General features: G+C 35.6%; 1 protein-coding gene across 4 annotated transcripts in view; it reads right to left on the minus strand.

Moving 5' to 3' along the window:
• Positions 1 to 3,519: 3,519 nt before the first annotated feature.
• LOC135778275 (protein CLN8-like) overlaps positions 3,520 to 17,801 on the minus strand; it is a 109,897-nt gene continuing 95,615 nt past the window's right edge. For 2 of the 4 annotated variants that reach the window (XM_065288733.1, XM_073812291.1), the window contains exon 4: positions 3,520 to 4,579. In XM_065288733.1, coding sequence (XP_065144805.1) covers positions 4,259 to 4,579 — 321 coding nt within the window. In that variant the 3' untranslated portion in view covers positions 3,520 to 4,258. The remainder of the gene's footprint in view (positions 4,580 to 17,801) is intronic. The other 2 variants (XM_073812293.1, XM_073812292.1) reach the window with 2 other exon arrangements.

A 17,801-nucleotide genomic window follows, 5' to 3' on the forward strand; every position in this document is an offset into this window, starting at 1 on the left:
ATAAAAAAACGATAGTCTGCATAATTCAACATACACGTGTGTAAATATGGTACGTTGTTTATGAAATACAGTATTACAACACAAGACAATTAGCTTGCAAGCTTAGCTCTACACGCACATTATGTTAATCTCCGGTTACCGGTTACGTAATGTACAGTAAAAGGCAAATAATAAACGTGAATACTTACAGCCTGTGATCCAGAAGTGCACAGTAATCCAACTTTCAGAAGGAGACGTCCAGCTTCGGTTCATGAGAAGCAGTTATTGTGAAAACTCCGTGAACAACTTCTGACTGGATTTTTCCGGAACCGTATTAAACATGATGTCCTCTGTGTAAGTCCATAAAGTGCTATTTTTCCCTCGCATCTAAAGAGACAGCGTCTACTCGAGAGATTTAATCGCTTAAACAATGAAACAAGAGTTTGCAAACAGAGTCAAAGCAGGGACTCCCAACCTCCGCCATTTTAGCTCTCTTCTGACTCGGCGCTCCCCACCCTCGTCTTTGAGGGCGTACCCAAGCAAAGCAGAGAGGGCTGAACTATGATAATGTTGGTCTTATCTACGTCACTAATCCCAGGAAGTAAACTGTTGCCTACAATCCGAGTGTTTTTTGTAGTCCTCGAACGTTAGAGACGATAACTCGCGTCATCGTTTTCTTTGAGGTATGTACTTTTTGAATATCGTTAGCATGTACTAATACACACTTACACACAAAATGATGTTTAAAAACGTGTATCCCATAATAGGTGCTCTTTAAGTAGTTTTTTCGTGTATTTGTACTTTTATGAGTACATTTTTAAGTCTGTAATTTCCCTTGTACTTAAGTACAAATTAAGGTAAGTAATGTACTTCGCTACTTTGAAAATCACATTCGTTACTAAGTACTTGTAGAATTTGAATCAAATTAATATTCAAATCTTTGACAGCATTTGGATATCCAATAGAAATAATTGATCGTGGGCGGGCCAATAAAAACCCTTGTATTTGAACCGGAAAAAAGCCCGGTCTCTGGAGAGCTATTCAATCGATCCTCGTGCGTCCTTCACTGTGACGTTGTATTTAGTGCTTTAATGTCAAAGAACTTTGGCGTTATGGACGCTGAATTAATTAAAAATTCAGAAGAAATACCGGATGATGAGTGCCCATGGCCGCACCTGGGAGTTGTTCAAACAGAGGAAGGAAAGGAGACAGCGTGTAAATGTAATGCAAACTTTGTTTGCCATCTGCAGTGATTTCGGCTTACAATACTTCAGCCTCTAATCTCAAAAAGCACATTATGGTAAGAAGACTTATAACCATATTTATTTGATCGTCTTCGTTTTTAATGTTGGGTAGACCTCACGATAATTTGCCAGAAAACATCACTTGAAACATGTAGGTATGTGACAAAATGACGTAATACGCACGAGCGCTTTGTTCCCACGGCTGTGTTCCCAGCAGGTATTCAGCGCCAGACACGTTGGTGACTTAGGAAATCTGTCATATCTTTGCTTTGTGAATACCTCTAAAGCCCATATACTAGTGACATAAATTACTTCCTCACGTTGATTCTCACGTTCGAATTTCCAAGATTGCTGTCGTAAGAAGAAAGTTATAAGCGAAGCAAAATTTCTCTCGTGTTTGGCATTGAAATCCTCTATGAAGGCGAGTTTTTTGTTTCAAACCAAATACTTTTGATAGAATATACATTTAACTTGAATTAGGTGAAGTTTGGGATTGATTGTAACATTCGCATGTGCTTTTTTAAGATCCGCAAGTGACGTTGTTGTCAAAAGCAGAATCGCCCATTCAATCATATTGGCTTCCAAAACTTCTCCGTTTTCATCAATCCGTGCATTATTTTTTAAAGTAATCATACAGAACGAAGGATTAGAATCTCTAGATTACATTATTGGCATAATTTTGTCAAACATATAAATAAATACATGCATGCAACATGCATGCATTTATTGAATTATTATTAATGATAAATAACATAATCATCAATTAATGTATTAATAATATCTGACCATTTAAATTGCTCGCCAGCATTATTAGTCAATTAAGAAATATTAAAGAAACAATGAAATGTTTCTTTAATATATAAAAATACAGCTTTTATTTGAGAGGGCTTTGATTTCATATGGAAAGATATGCGTGGATTGATGCTCTCGGTTTCATTAATTAGTGGTTAATCAAAAATAATAACATTTATATATATATCTTTTAAAAAGATGTCATCTTAATCTTGGGCTTTTAATTACATACAATGTGGTGTTTGAATTATGCAAATAGACCAAGAAATGAGAAAGTTATGATATTTTAAAGTGTTTGGTCAAGCGGAAGTTTTTCATAGTTTTATAGTTTTAATTGGGTACAAAAATGCCCCCTAATTTTCGAGTTAAAAAATTCCATAACTTTCTTAATAATTATCCGATTTTAATAATTTAAAAACCATGTTAAAGTTCTTTTTATTATCTATCATATGGTTATAATTATATATGTATTTATATTTTTTGTCACATACCTAAAACATGAGCTTCAGTTACCTAGGTGACGAGCACGTAGACCGTAAAAAAAGATTTAACATTGTAAAATGGTGCTCAAAGTTAAATTTCATGTCATTGTCAACATTGTATTATTCATATTGAATCAATGTTTTAAGCTTATAATAATAAACAGTCTAATAAGGACTCTTTTTATCAAATTCGTCTGTTGCCGCGTCCCACTGGCGTAGCAGTGTAACTGCACTGACAGCCTGTCTAAATTACACATATGTCAGTGCTAAATCATAAATGCTGATAACTTTTGAAATATTAGTAGTGTACTTTTGGAAAGCTTTCTTGTCCAATAATATTTTTAACTCTTTTCCCCGCCATTGACGAGTTATCTTGTCAATTAAGAAAAAAAAAACATTTGCATAAAACGTGTTTCTGAAGAATTTATGTTAATGTGCAATACCGCGATTGTTCACTAGATAGCGGACTTAACCAATTTATGGATAAACTGAAGCCAAAACGTTATTTACTAATTTTATGTTTGATATTCGTTCTGAATCTGATCTCTAACTTAATTCCTTCACAAAAATGCAATTGTTTCAGCTTTTTGCTAAAAAAAAATGTGTATTTGTAAAGAAAAACACCAATATTTAAGAGTTTATAAGCAGGGAAAAAAAAAGGATGGAACGGTTTTTCACCTTTTTTATTGTTTGTTTGAAAGTAGAGGGTCTGTTCTTTCATTTGATATATATATTTTTAGAAGAAAAATTTCCTGGAAGCATTTTGTAAAACTTTTGTGAAAATCATAAAAAATGCTGGCGGGCAACTTTTCGAAAAATGGCTGGCGGGGAATGAGTTAATGTAAAAAAATCTGTTTTTAAATAAAATAACCCAACAAGCTTATTTATGTTGTATCATAATTCATTAATAATAATAACATTAGACCATTTTTATAACTTGATAAAAATTATATGAAGAAACAATATGAAATAATATAGCTGCTGTTAAAATCATTTAACATTCTTTAAACAGACAAAATTCCTGTACTATGTGTTTATTCGTATAAAACACAAATTGCCTGTTTTTAATCCATTCATATCTCTGATTTCATTCAATGGATTTAATGTTTATTCAATAAATATCACCGGCTAAAAAGTAATTTGAACTTGAGTAGTTTTTAAGAGGGGTACTTTGTACTTTTACTTAAGTACATTTTTAACACCAGTACTTTTACTTGTAATTGAGTATTTTTTTAGCAACTACTTGTACTTGTACTTGAGTACAAATTTTCAGTACTCTTTCCACCTCTGACTAAATTACACAGCCTACTGCTATGGGGCATCACTAAACAGTATGTAAAAGAAATGATCTTAAAAGAAAAAGAACACCAAAGTCTGATCATTCTAAGGTGAAGTTTTCATTGTTGTCTAGGCATAAAGAAAACAGCTTTAAACAGTCACATAAACACATATAATAAGCTATTTTCATGATATTCAACCCAACTTAAACAGGAAGTTGATGAAAAAGAACCCACAAGGGTCATTTCCCACTGTCACATTCAGTTAAAAGTTACACACATACGAAACATGCATCAGCCACAGCCTGAAATCACAAATAAAAATATAGAGTTAGAGCTATCTAAATACAGAAACCAAACTAAATGTGCCTTATCTCGAATTTGAAAGTACTAAACCTAAATTCTTGAACCTTCAAACAATGATTGACGATACAACTATAAAAAAATTACCATTTGCTCATATTACCCGCATAAAAACAGTTAATCAGCTGGAATGATGTTTGTGCTGTGGCTCATCTATGACGGGTCTGTTCTCTGGTGGAGTTTTTTTCACAAAGTTCCAATCCACTGGTTTTAGTAGCTGTAAGGTTTTCTTATGTGTCCACATGGGATTGAGAAAGAAGGTGAGCAGGGTAAGTCCCAAAAAGAACAACAGTCTCTGAATCAATGGGATGTGGGTATTCATGTCCTCCCAATGATTCCAGGACACCCACCACATATAGTAGGATAGAACCATTCGGCAGTGAAACATGTGGATCATCATCCACTGATTAGCTTTCCAGAAAAGAGTCTTCGACCAGCCAGCCTTAGAGTGGGGAAAAAGAATATAAGCAGAAATACAAGTTGTTATTTATTTGGTGAGTATTTCATGTTTCAAAGTTTTACTAATAAAGAAATTATTATAATATTTTGTATGTTTAAAATGATTTACACTCAAACAATTTTATCTAATGATGTACAGACTGCACAAATCTATTAAAATCTATTTTACACAGAGCTGCTTAGCACATGATCTAAGCAATGATCTTTTTTTACTGGACATATTCATTACTAAATAAAATAATCTTTTGACTGAAAAATTTCGTCTGCCAAACTTATTCCACAGCATACCAGTCACCAGTGTTGGGAAAATTACTTTAAAAAAGTTATTAGTTATAGTTACTAATTACTTCTCACAAATAGTAACTGAGTTAGTAACTCCGTTACATTATTATAAAAGTAATTAATTACCAGGAAAAGTAATTAATGCATTACTTAAAAAAAAAAAATATTTCAAATAACTTGAATGCCCCTTACAAAATTAAATATGTTAAATTAATAAAATGGATACTAAAGAGAAATCACTAATTTTGTGGCAGCATGTGACGATGTGAGGTGCTTTATTAGATCAGAATTACTTGCCACAGACGTGGAGAGACTTTTTCTTCATGAACATAAGTTGCACATTACACAAACATTCTTGCCTTTCACCTCAACAATGTAAAAGTAGTGCTTTATACTTCGTGTTTGCCACCGCTACCTTTGAGCTTGTTGTACTTGCCATCGCCCTGTCGCCGGTGTTTTCGGAGTGATTGATGCGCGATGACCGGGCTGCATGTCAGTGCTTTGAGATGGGGCACAGACAGCAGCAGCACCGCTGCTCGTTGAGAAGACAAAACAACGCGTATTTTCATGTCAGTCTACAAAAGTCTCCAACCACGCCAGAAAAGATAGCTAGATTTGTCCTATAAAGTCGCTTAAGTGATAGAAAGTTGCTAAATTAATCTAGCGACAAAGTGACCAAGTTGCTCAGACTTTTTAACACTGCTGCTCGCTCCTCTGACTTGGACTGCGCGTGTGGGCGGGCCTTTATGTGAACTCTGCCTCTGGTTTGCTACCGATGGAAATTAAGCCAATCATCATTCGTTATGTTTCTCACAACACACACAAGAGAAAAACGGTGTTTGGCTGAGAGAGTGAGCATACGCGGCTGAAAATCACTACAGTAAGATCAATTTTAGTAACGCGCCGCATTTTAATGTCAGTAACGATAAGGGCGTTATAACGGGGGAAACAGTAATTTATTTGATTACTCGTTACTGAAAAAAATAACGCAGTTACTAACGCCAATTACTTATAACGCCGTTATTCCCATCACTGCCAGTCACACACTCAGTCTAAGAGCAGTTTTTTATAGTTTAAACCGTTTAAAATGTGTTAAAAAGAATAACACAGGAATAAAAGTGACTGGAGTTGAACTGTGTGAAGCAGCACAATGATCATTCGGTAAATGCATAAACAGTGTTTTTAATCTAGATTTGTCTACTGTCTACTGTTAAAGCACATCTGATCACTTCTGGAAGCTGTTTACAGCTACAGGTTGCATAATAGCTAACTGCTGACTCACCTTGTTTTGAGTGAACCCTTGGTATTTCTAACTGACCTGATCAGAGTAATCTTTTAGGTTTATATTCAATTAGCATATCTGTATGTATTTCGGTCCTAAGCCATAAACAATTTATAAGTGAGTAATAATACTTTAAAATCTATTAGGAATGACTATGACTAGTAAAATTAAGGTGAGACTCTAAGATTACAACAAGATTTCAAACTAGGTGTCTTTAGACCCCTACAGTCCAGGTATGTGTTAATGTGAGAGTTCCATCCTCCTTTTTCAAATACAATAGCTGTGTACGAAACTGCTCCCTATCCACTATATAGTGCATTATATAGGTTGTCAGCCATTTTGTAGTGGTGTCCGAAACCTGAGTGAACAACTTTATTCCCTACATTCATTCACTACTTTTTACCCACAATGCACTCTGATTTTAAGGGGACATTCGATGTACACTCGCTCACTCATATTTCCCATGATACAACGGGAGACAAATGCATAAGTGGAATCAGCTAAAGAATACTGACAGTAAACACCACAAATTTATGTTATTTATTATATACACAATTTTTTTAGTTCTTGTTGTCAGTTTTTTTCTACTTTTTTAAAATAAACAAATTAAAAATAATTGAGATATCTTTTATTAAAAATATAATACAAATTTTTATTAAACAATAAATAAACAACAGTAAATAAATATGACAAGCAGTTGTTTTGTTCTCTTTATTATTAACTAATACAATTAACATGACAAATGTGACAAACAGTAAGAAAGTAAACTTTACTGTTTCACAGTACAATCAATAAAGCCACACAGGTGTAAGAGTTAATGACGAATCTCCTCGACAGCTCTATGACGTATGATATTTGCGTCAGTGTCCGAAATCGCTCACTCATTTTCATTCTCTTCTTACCGATATAGTGGACTCAATTGTCATTTGCTATATAGGGAATAGGGAATGAGTGAGCGAGGGAGCGGTTTCGGACACAGCTAAAGACTTTAGTTTTGGCTTTGTTTAACTGGAGGAAGTTTTAACGCAATTGTTTATTTCATCAATGCATAGACACAGGGAGTCATTGGGGCTGTAGTCATTGGGTGACAAGGCTAAGTATATCTGGGTGTCATCTGCATAGCTGTGGGAAGCAATTAAGTTATATATATTTTTTATATTTCCACAGGGCTCCCAAAGAGATATCTGTCCAGATGAGAGTGCAACCTACGCTGACAAGTATATGCTTTAGAAATGTTTGAATAATTCCAGGACAGAGCTCTGCATTTGAATCTAGGACTGATTTCTTAAAGCAAGATCAATAAAGTTGTTGTTCATTTTATTTAGATCATTTACTACATAACATTGTACTGCTATGAATGTAGTTTTCATTGTTGCTTTTATTTTGTTAATTTTATTTGCTCATATTTCCTTAATTTCTTAATTCCCTAATGCATTTGGGTCTTATATTGTTTTCTCAGTATATTTATCAGTTTAAATAGTATTGTTTATGTATGCAACTTTAAAAATTTGTGTAAAATATTGTTTTGTGATTGTGACAATTGTGTTTTGTTCAGTTATTTTTTTTAACTTTAGTAAATTTATTTTTTTAAGGGTTTTGGGGGTATACATAGTAGTATATAGTGTTTGTGTGTGGGGGGGTGTTGTAGTCTATCTGCATAGCAGGCAAATAACCAATCAAGTCACAAATATATGAGGACTTGGGTTGGGCTAAATACAAAGTGTAACAAATCAAATCAACTCAACATGAAGGTTTCAAAGTTGTATATATAGTCCCAATAGTTGTCAGGGTTTTGGGAGGGGCTTTTAAAAGCAACAAATCAGTGTTGAGATTAAAAACCAATGGGGACAGCAGAATTGTGCAAAGGTGTGAAAGTGTCCCCTGATAAAATCTTCAATGGTATTACTTGCCATGGCAACAAATGGCTGCACATACCACGGGAATACCCCTTCAGCAAGATACATCCGAATTGGTATCATTACAGGAATATCCTAACTTGATGGAATTAGAAGTTTACACTCAGTGGAACGAGTAGATACTTCCGAAAAGCAGTGTTTTATACAGGAGTTTCCTAGTACGGATACACATCTTTTCATGCAGTGTCTGGGATGTTTGTTCGGCCAAAGATTCCAATTGCATTGATGTGCCCATTGTGATTTCCGGGCATAGTGCCACCAACAGACGCCAGGAAGTGTGACAGTCATAAAGTTGAATATTTTGAAAGTCGCATGTGGTAAACTTTTAAATACGGCTCCTATGGGATTAATGCGATTGACTTGGAGATGCTAAAATGCGAACGGAGTTTTGATATCTCAAACGCTGTTGCCATGGCATCGCGTCAAATTTTACTTTTATTTCAGGCATATTTATAGCATTAAGGCATTAGGATTTTGCTTTCTTTTAGGGTTTTGCACACATTTTACACAATCAACATACACATCTCTGCTACAAATGAACACTAAGTTTGTTTGTAGGACCTACCGTTATGGTACAATTACACCGAAAGTGACAGGAGTGGAAACATTACAACTAACCCCATAGGTGGGGTTAATTGTAACAAACAGAGGATTTGTTGTAACATCTGCTAGAAAATTTGGTTTAAACACAAATATTTCATTAAATTCTGTCTATATACTGCACTGTAAAAACAGTGTAACGAAATGAGTTTATTTAACTTATTTAAAAAAAAGTTAATTTCACTTAATAAAAACTGTGATATGAACTCCAAAAACTTCAAATGATTAACCATAACTTAAACCAAATAAGTACTACATAAAAAATTAACTTAAACTGAATAAGTATGAATAAATGAATCACACATTCTCCCTCACACACCTAAAGTAAATAATGCGCTTTTATTTTGACACGTGCCCCTCCCCCACGTCTCACAGAGTTTCACAGAGCAGCAGCAGCCAGGACACAGACATGAAGAGCTAACAGGTCAACACAGCAAACTCCTTCAACCTTTTTAAAGCATTTTAAACTTTAAAAACATGCTATTTGTCATGTTTGTCTTCATTTTAATACAGACTCGGTTGAGGTAATTTGTGTAATGTTGGACATACGATGCGACAACGCGACATTGACACAGCAATATTGCCTTAAGACTCCTTCATCCTCTTTAAAACATCTTTAAACTTTAAAAACATGCTGTTTGTCGTGACTTTTCATTTTAATACTGACTCGGTTAAGGTAATTTGTGTAATGTTGGACATACGACGAGACTCATTTTTATCAGCAGATTAATGTGCATTGAGTACGCCACAGTTCTGTAAGTGTAAAATTAATTCATATTAATGTGTTTTCTCTCTCAGTAAGGACTTACCTTAATTGACTGTCTGTCTGTCTGTTCTCAATCAAACGATCATTCAAGACCTGTTTACTGTTTAGCAGAAACGTTACCGTATTTTCCGCCCTATAAGGCGCACTTAAAACCCTTTAATTTTCTCAAAATACGACAGTGCGCCTTATAATCCGGTGCGCCTTATATATGGATCAAGCCCTGCATTTTTATATATGAAAAAATGCAGCGCTTGCAGCATTACGGCTACCATAGTCAGTAAACACAGGTACTGTGCTTTCTCACAGACTGTTTCTTTTACTGCGTGTTTACTGAATTAGGGAAAAGTTCCCCTCCACGTTTTGAGCAAGGCTGTGAGATATTGTTAATATGCACATTAACATTTAAACAACGTTACCATGGGAGTGGAAGGAGTTGTCAGAATGCTTAATAAAGTTTGACTTTATCTGACTGTTTAGTTGACATTACCTTTAGCACAGCTCCATCTAGTAGATGCATAACGCAAACCCAGTCAAACTTTGACTGCAGTATCTTCTATTCTATGCGCCTTATAATCCGGTGCGCCCTATATATGAAAACAGTTCTAAAATAGGTCATTAAATGAAGGTGCGCCTTATAATACGGTGCGCCTTATAGTGCGGAAAATACGGTAATTCATATTTATGTGTGTTTTCTTACTGTTTAGCAGAAATGTTTCCCAAGCAAGTTTGAATCTCTCTTAGTGACGTACGGCCCTTCACTCATAAAACCTTTTAAAGGTTATGTTACCACATTTATTCATTATGTTGAGTACACCACACACTGTAAAAAATCCAATTAATGAAATGTTGGACGGGCAAAAATATATAAGTTAAACCAATTTTTTTGTTTGAGCTAGTTGAGAAGACATATTATTTTAAGTCTAGATAAATCTGTGTTTAAAACATTAAATGAATGGTTATTTTCAAATCCAGTCAACATTCAGAATGGCTAGTGTTGACTGAACTAATTAAGACAAATCAGGTAAATATGTGGACTTATTCAATTCAATTTTATTTATATAGCGCTTTTCACAATTGTTAATTGTTGCAAAGCAGCTTTACATGAGTAGATGTAGAGGAGAACACTGAAAATCAATACATAGTATAAGAAGTAGAATAAAGCGCCTATGGATAAACCGTGTAAGCGAGCGTATTAATAATTCCACGTATACAGTAAAGTGCTAAGTTAAGCCAAAGTTGGCTGACTCTCCCTGGGACTAAAAAAACCCCTAGGAGAAAACCCACTGGGAAAAAATCCTAGAAGGACAAAAAACCCTAGGGAGAGATTAATATTAATATATATATATATATATGTATATATACACGGTAGGGATAGGAAGCGGGTAAGCGGATTAAACTGGTTCAGCCGGTGGTCGTTGGTCGCACATCGGCTGGGCATCACGTTGAAGGACAGCCAGTAGATCAGTGGTGCGTTGACCTTCACAGCAACAGGAACTGGGTCTGTTTGTCTCATTGTCCTCGGGGTCGAGGACGAGACAGGGAGACAAAAACAGAATTCTATTAGCGTAGGGGCCGTTCGCATGTAATGCAAGTGTCATACATTATAGTGGTTTAATTCAGCTCGGTTCCAGACAGGCTAACTATTGCGGCAAGAGTAAATTACCCATATGAGGTATGTGAGTGCTTTGTTCTAGACAAAATGACTACTGCGGGGAAAAGTACATTTATTGGACATTCTATGTGAATGCTTTGTTAAAGAAGAATGTCTTAAGTTTAGATTTAAATTGCTCAACTGTGTCTGATGCTCGAACTTTTTTGGTAAGTCATTCCAGAGCTTAGGGGCGAAGTAGGAAAAGGATCTACCACCTTTAGACATTTTTGATATTCTAGGGAAAATTAAGTAACCAGAATTTTGTGATCGCAGTTTACGTGGTGGATTGTATTCTGATAGTAATTCTTTAATATACGAGGGCGCTAGGCCATTTAATGCTTTGTAGGTGATTAGTAATATTTTAAATTGTATGCGATATTTAACTGGTAGCCAGTGTAAAGATGCCAGAATTGGACTAATGTGGTCATACTTTTTAGATCGAGTAAGCACTCTTGCGGCGGCGTTTTGAACCAGCTGTAGCTTGTTTACCTGATTTGCATTGCATCCCCCGAGTAACGAGTTACAATAGTCTATTCTAGAGGTCATAAAAGCATGGATAAGCTTTTCTGCATCTGATGCAGATAGCATATGGCGTATTTTTGAGATATTTCTAAGATGGAAGAATGCTGTGCGGCAGACGTTGGAGATATGACTATCGAAAGATAGATTGGTGTCAAACATTACGCCTAAATTCTTAACCGTGGAAGATGGCACCACCGTGCAGCCATCTATGGGCAACTTGTAATCTGACATATTATGTTTGGAGCGATTTGGTTCAATAATAAGTATCTCAGTCTTATTGGAGTTTAGCATAAGAAAGTTATGTGCCATCCAGTCCCTAATATCACTAATGCAGTCTGTTAGTTTAGCAAACTGGTGTGTTTCGCTCGGATGTGACGAGATGTAAAGCTGGGTATCATCCGCATAGCAGTGAAAACTTATGTTATGTTTCCTTATAATGTCTCCTAGAGGTAACATATATAGCGAGAATAGGATAGGGCCTAGAACTGATCCCTGAGGTACGCCGCATTTAACGGGGGAGTGATAGGACTCTTCCTCATTTACATAAACAAAGTGATATCGATTGGTTAGATACGATCTAAACCAGGCTAACGCCTGACCACTGATGCCAACATAGTTTTCTAGTCTATTGAGTAGGATTTTGTGATCTATTGTGTCGAAGGCTGCACTAAGGTCTAGTAATATAAGGATTGAGATTTCACCACGATCAGATGTTAATAGGAGGTCATTTGTAACTCTAAGCAGCGCTGTTTCTGTGCTATGGTGGGGCCTGAATCCTGATTGGAACTTTCATATCTATTATTATTCGCTATGAATGTGCGTAGCTGGCTTGCCACTACTTTTTCTAATATTTTAGAAAGAAAAGGTAGATTTGAGATTGGTCTAAAGTTATTAAGATCTCCCTGGTCAAGGTTTGGTTTTTTAATGAGCGGTCTAATAACTGCTAGTTTGAAAGCTGTTGGAACGTATCCTAATTCTAGCGATGAGTTAAAGATATTTAGTACCGTGTCGGACACTACATGAAATACCTCTTTTAGTAATTTTGTGGGAACGGGGTCTAATATACAGGAAGATTATTTAGATGATGTTACTAATTTAGAGAGCTCTTCTATTGTAGTAGGTTTAAATGACTCAAGATGTTCGTATGGTAAACTAGTGGTAAATGTACTATTGGGTATAGTGGTGGCTGCTTGCATAGTTTCTATGTTTTCCCTAATAAACATAATTTTGTTAGTAAAGAAGTTCATGAAGTCTTTACTATTGTGTTGGAGTTTACTATTGGTTTCTGTTTGTTCTTTGTTTCTAGTCAGTTTCGCAACTGTGCTAAAGAGGAAACGAGGGTTGTTATGATTTTCTTTAATAAGCATACTGAGATAGGTAGATCTGGCGGTTTTAATAGCCTGTCTGTAGTGTTGAACACTCTCTTTCCATGCTGACTTATGACAGCTTTGTTTCCTGACAACAAAATGCTCCTAATATTACTGTTATTTGGTCACAAAATTTAATTGTAAGAGTTGTTCAGGCGTGAATGTATGTGCTTAAAGTTTAAATATGCGGTTGGTTAATAAAGATAGCGTCTATTTAAAAATGTGCTCGGACACTTTTGGACGGAGATTAGCTCCATATGAGTTCCATATGAGCTCCAGAAAATCACCGGCGCTTAAGCGCTCACACCCCGCCCAGCGCAGCCTCGCCTCGGCAAGCGCATCAGAAATCGACTGCTGGCTCTGATACCGAGATATCTCTGTAGCGTTTAAAAGTGATTTAATTCATTTTAATTTTTCATACTTAACAATGAAAGGGGTATGTTTTAAATCATATTTTAGGATTGCACTTAATTGATATCGCTGTTGAGTGGTGTTTCATATCTTTTACATTTGTTATAACCGGACTGCATGCGAATTTGAACTTCAGAGCTGAAGGAGCGGGTGGAGAAATAGTCCCAATATCATAACAATCTTAAATAAAACTTCTAAATATACCTGTGTGTGTACCCGTGTGTGCGCGCACGCGTGTGTTTGTACAGTATGTGCGTGAGTTTTTAATTTAAAATGTCTTAACTCGGAAGAATCTGGATCACAGGTCATTTCATCTGAGATCAATCCGCACCTAACAGCAGGAATCACTTACTGATTCACATGACACAAGTCATCAGCCGTTTCCTCAAGTTCACGTCAGGTAAGTGTTTGTAAATAAATGTTAATTTTAGACTATATTAATTGGCAAAGACGCAGATACTCGACGTTTTTGTAAAGATATAAGTTATATAAAGGTGTGTTATGTTATGTGTCCGAGTTAAAGTGGAGCCATTTTAGTTAAGATTACCGGACAGGGTTTATTACTCCGTCTTAATTATAATTGGGACATTTTTACAAACAAACCTTATAAAATACAATACTGGCGTGCATTTTGAGACAAAACAATAGCACTCATATATTAAGAGATTTCAGTATTTTAGTCAGTGATAAGTCCTGTCCGAGAAAACCGCCCAATAGTGTTTAATTCAATTACGTGTGATGTCTGAGGGAAATTTGGCAATTTTAGGGTATAAAGTCTTTCACCGTCAAGCTTTATTATATTAAGCATGTATTTATGTATGTATTTATATTCCTCTGTTTATCAAACCAGAGCGGTGATGATGTGGAGAGAGGCAGACCAGAAGGATACATGGTGAAAGAAGTTTTCCTACATGGCCCTTCAGATGTTTTGACTGACTTTGGAGTGCTTTTGGACTGTTTTATGCCTTCTATTTAGAGAAGACTTAATTCTGTATGTTCAGTCTGTATGATAAGTGAATAAAGCTTTTGTTTTTATGTGACTGAAGTTAATTATTTGTTAACAACACCAGCATAAATTATTTGATAAATAAGTGTATTAAAAATTCCCAAATAATAAATATTAATTGAAGTAACACATAAAACATTGAGTAAATACTTCAAATTTAATTGACAGAGTCTTTGCTGTAATTTTTTAAAGATTCAACTGATTAAAACATTTTAGTTGAATGAGCTATAAAGCTAGTTGAGCAAACATACTTTTTTATATTTGAGTCAAAATTGGGCCAACTAAAAAACATTAATCCAGGTAACACTTTGGAGTCAGAAATTGAGTGAACGTCAAATTTCTGTGGAACTAGTTACTAAAAAATAATTCATTGAGCCAACAATTTATTTTTTACAGTGCAGTTCTGTAAGTGGAAAAATAATTAATATTTATTTGTTTTCTTACCGTTTAGCACAAACATTTCCCGCGTAAGTTTGAATCTCTCTCAGTAAGGACCAACTGACTGGCTGTCTGTTCACGACAAAACGGTCATTCCTACTCATAAAACCTTTTAAAGGTAACGTTACCACATTTATTTATTCATTTATTATGTTGTGAGTACACCACAGTTCTTTCAATTAAAAATGAATTTATATGTGTGTGTGAGTTTTCTTACTGTTTAGCACAAACGTTTCCTGCGCAAGTTTGAATTTCTCTCAGTGAGTACTAACGGACGGCCGTTCACTTATAAAACCTTTTAAAGGGAACGTTACCACATTTATTTATTATGTTGTGAGTACACCACAGTTCTTTCAATGAAAAATTTATTCATATGTGTGTGTGTGAGTTTTCTTACTGTTTAGCACAAGCTTTTCCCGTGCAAGTTTGAATTTCTCTCAGTAAGGACTGTTATACAGCAATTCACTCATAAAACCTTTTAAAGGTAACATTACCACATTTATTTATTATGTTGTGAGTACACCACAGTTCTTTCAATGGAAAATTAAGTCATATTTGTGTTTATTTTCTTACTGTTTAGCACAGGGGTGTCAAACTCAAGAGAGCGAGAGCTTTCAATTTATGTTAATTATGTGGCCCGCGAGAGCTTAAAAATTATTTTATTGTTATTATAAGTTAAATTTTTTGCATGTTATTTCCTACATTGTTTTTTAGCAGCCACCAAAACGAATTTTTGTCCCACCAAAGTCTTTTTGTAATGTAATTATAGTGATAATGTTTATGATTGCAGGAGAGAGAACGAGCAGTGCCCCGCACGCGCACACTACTTGAGTAGCTGTGTCTTAATGCGAAGGCTGCAGCTTCCGTAGGTTGCATTCCAGGCTGCATACGTCATCAAGACGTATTGTTTCCAGGCTTGATGACGCTGCATATGCGACCTCCGACCTCCGCATATGCGACGGACAGTAGCCTATCTGCTCCTTCTTTCTCTCCCTCTCTCGCGCACGCTCACGCGCATCCAGCAAGCAAATGTTTTCCGTCTCGTTTACAGAAATGTTTCGCGATTTCCAGCTGGGATTAGTTTACAACTTGTCTATTCCCGCTAAATACGCAACTTATGACTCATCTGAACCGATTAATTTTAATACATGATTGAAACTATTGATCTGTAACCTGAACTCATGACACGTCAGTAAATCAGACACTTAAAGCCAGGTAAAAAAATCACAGCTTTTTTGCAAAGACAGCAAGAAATGACAAGCGAGAGTATATGTGTCTAATAAATGCATATTGTGGTGGAGATTGTAAAACTCTTTATTAGTATCTGAAAATGCCTCTCATTTTCTTATCTGCACAATGAAGGATAACAGAACATTTTGAGTGTACTCACATACAACATGTGTTTTTGTTACCACAATTATTTTTAAAATAATCTGTAGAATCGTTGTACTCTATACACTTTGTCATTATTTGCCTTGGCATCTACTTTCAAAGGTATTAATTGAGTTATTAACAAAACCAATAATAATCAAATGCAGAGAAAACTATGCAATGTACAGTAATAAAAGAGTTGATACATTCATACAGTCGTTCAAATACAGCCGGCCCTTTGAGAGCAACCGTAATGCTGATGTGGCCCGGGATGAAATTGAGTTTGACACCCCTGGCAGTGGCGAAGCTACGGGTGGGCCTGGGCCCGCCCAGTTTGAGTTGTGGCCCATCCAATCAGAAGGCCATTTTCCAGATGTGTAAATAATTTAACAAAAATAAATAATAATACAAAGAATAGACGTCTTATCACACTATAATTTCATATATGTAATACAACAATAAATATAATTAAAATATAAGTGCAAGTTTGCATGTTCAGGCAGTTTCGCAGTTTTCTTTTACCCTATTGGTGCACACGCTTGTCAACATGAAACGTTGAATATGATTCGTCAGTCATTGTTAGTTCCGCCTACGCGCGATTGAACTGAATTTAAAAATAGCGAGTTGCAAATCATCAAGTTTAACAGCCTTTCCACAATGACATCTGCTGTTATCTGTTGACTTTTGGAGACAGAGACTATACATCACTCATGGAAATGTTGGATTACTGAGGACAACTTTTCAAACGTTAAAAAACGAAACAAGCACTTATTACTTTGATAATGACGTCATGCTGTGTTGAAAGACTGTTCTTCACCACATATTGTACAAAAACATATAACGTTACGCTCATCGATGATAAATGCTCGTCTGAGAAATGTATTTCTGCTTTTCTTTGCGCGAAGGGACATATTATGATCAAAGATATTGGACTTTGTTATTATGATCGAGACTTTCTCCATCTTTAACCAGAAGCCCTGTATCAGACTACAGTAGGACATGTAAAGGTGAGTTCAGACATTTTCGTAATGTTTATAGTGGTGTCATTACTACAGTTTATAGTCAGGAGTATTACTCAAGTCAACTATTTAGGGGGGCAGACTCTGTGTCGTGTATATAGGCTGTATGATTTATTGTTGTTGGAATAAAATTTACACTTAAATGACAACACATGAAAGTTGGATTGCGCCATGTTGTTTGATGGCCATTTTCTCATTAAATAATCTCTCAAACGAGTTCTTTAGTAAAATCAAATCACCACCTGTTGAATCCGTCGTAGCCTATGACGCTTTCACGTCATGCATTTTGCTGACGAGGAATGACATATCATTGTTCGGAACTACGTTCACATAACGTAAATAACGTAAAAACTAATTCCGTTACTAATTCTATTGAGTTGTGTTTTCAAGTGGATTAATAATTTGGTGGGGCACTGCCCAGACTGTATAAAACAGGCACAGCCCCACCTGCCCATATATACTGTAGACAAGCTGGTTGGTTATTTGTAAGTGGTTTTATAATTTTCCCCTTGAAACATTGTGCTGCCTGCATGGCATCAAGGTAACTTTGCTTAGGTAGCGTGCACACCAACGC

The sequence above is a fragment of the Paramisgurnus dabryanus genome, chromosome 17, assembly GCF_030506205.2.
Source record: "Paramisgurnus dabryanus chromosome 17, PD_genome_1.1, whole genome shotgun sequence".
Classification (NCBI taxonomy): domain Eukaryota; kingdom Metazoa; phylum Chordata; class Actinopteri; order Cypriniformes; family Cobitidae; genus Paramisgurnus; species Paramisgurnus dabryanus.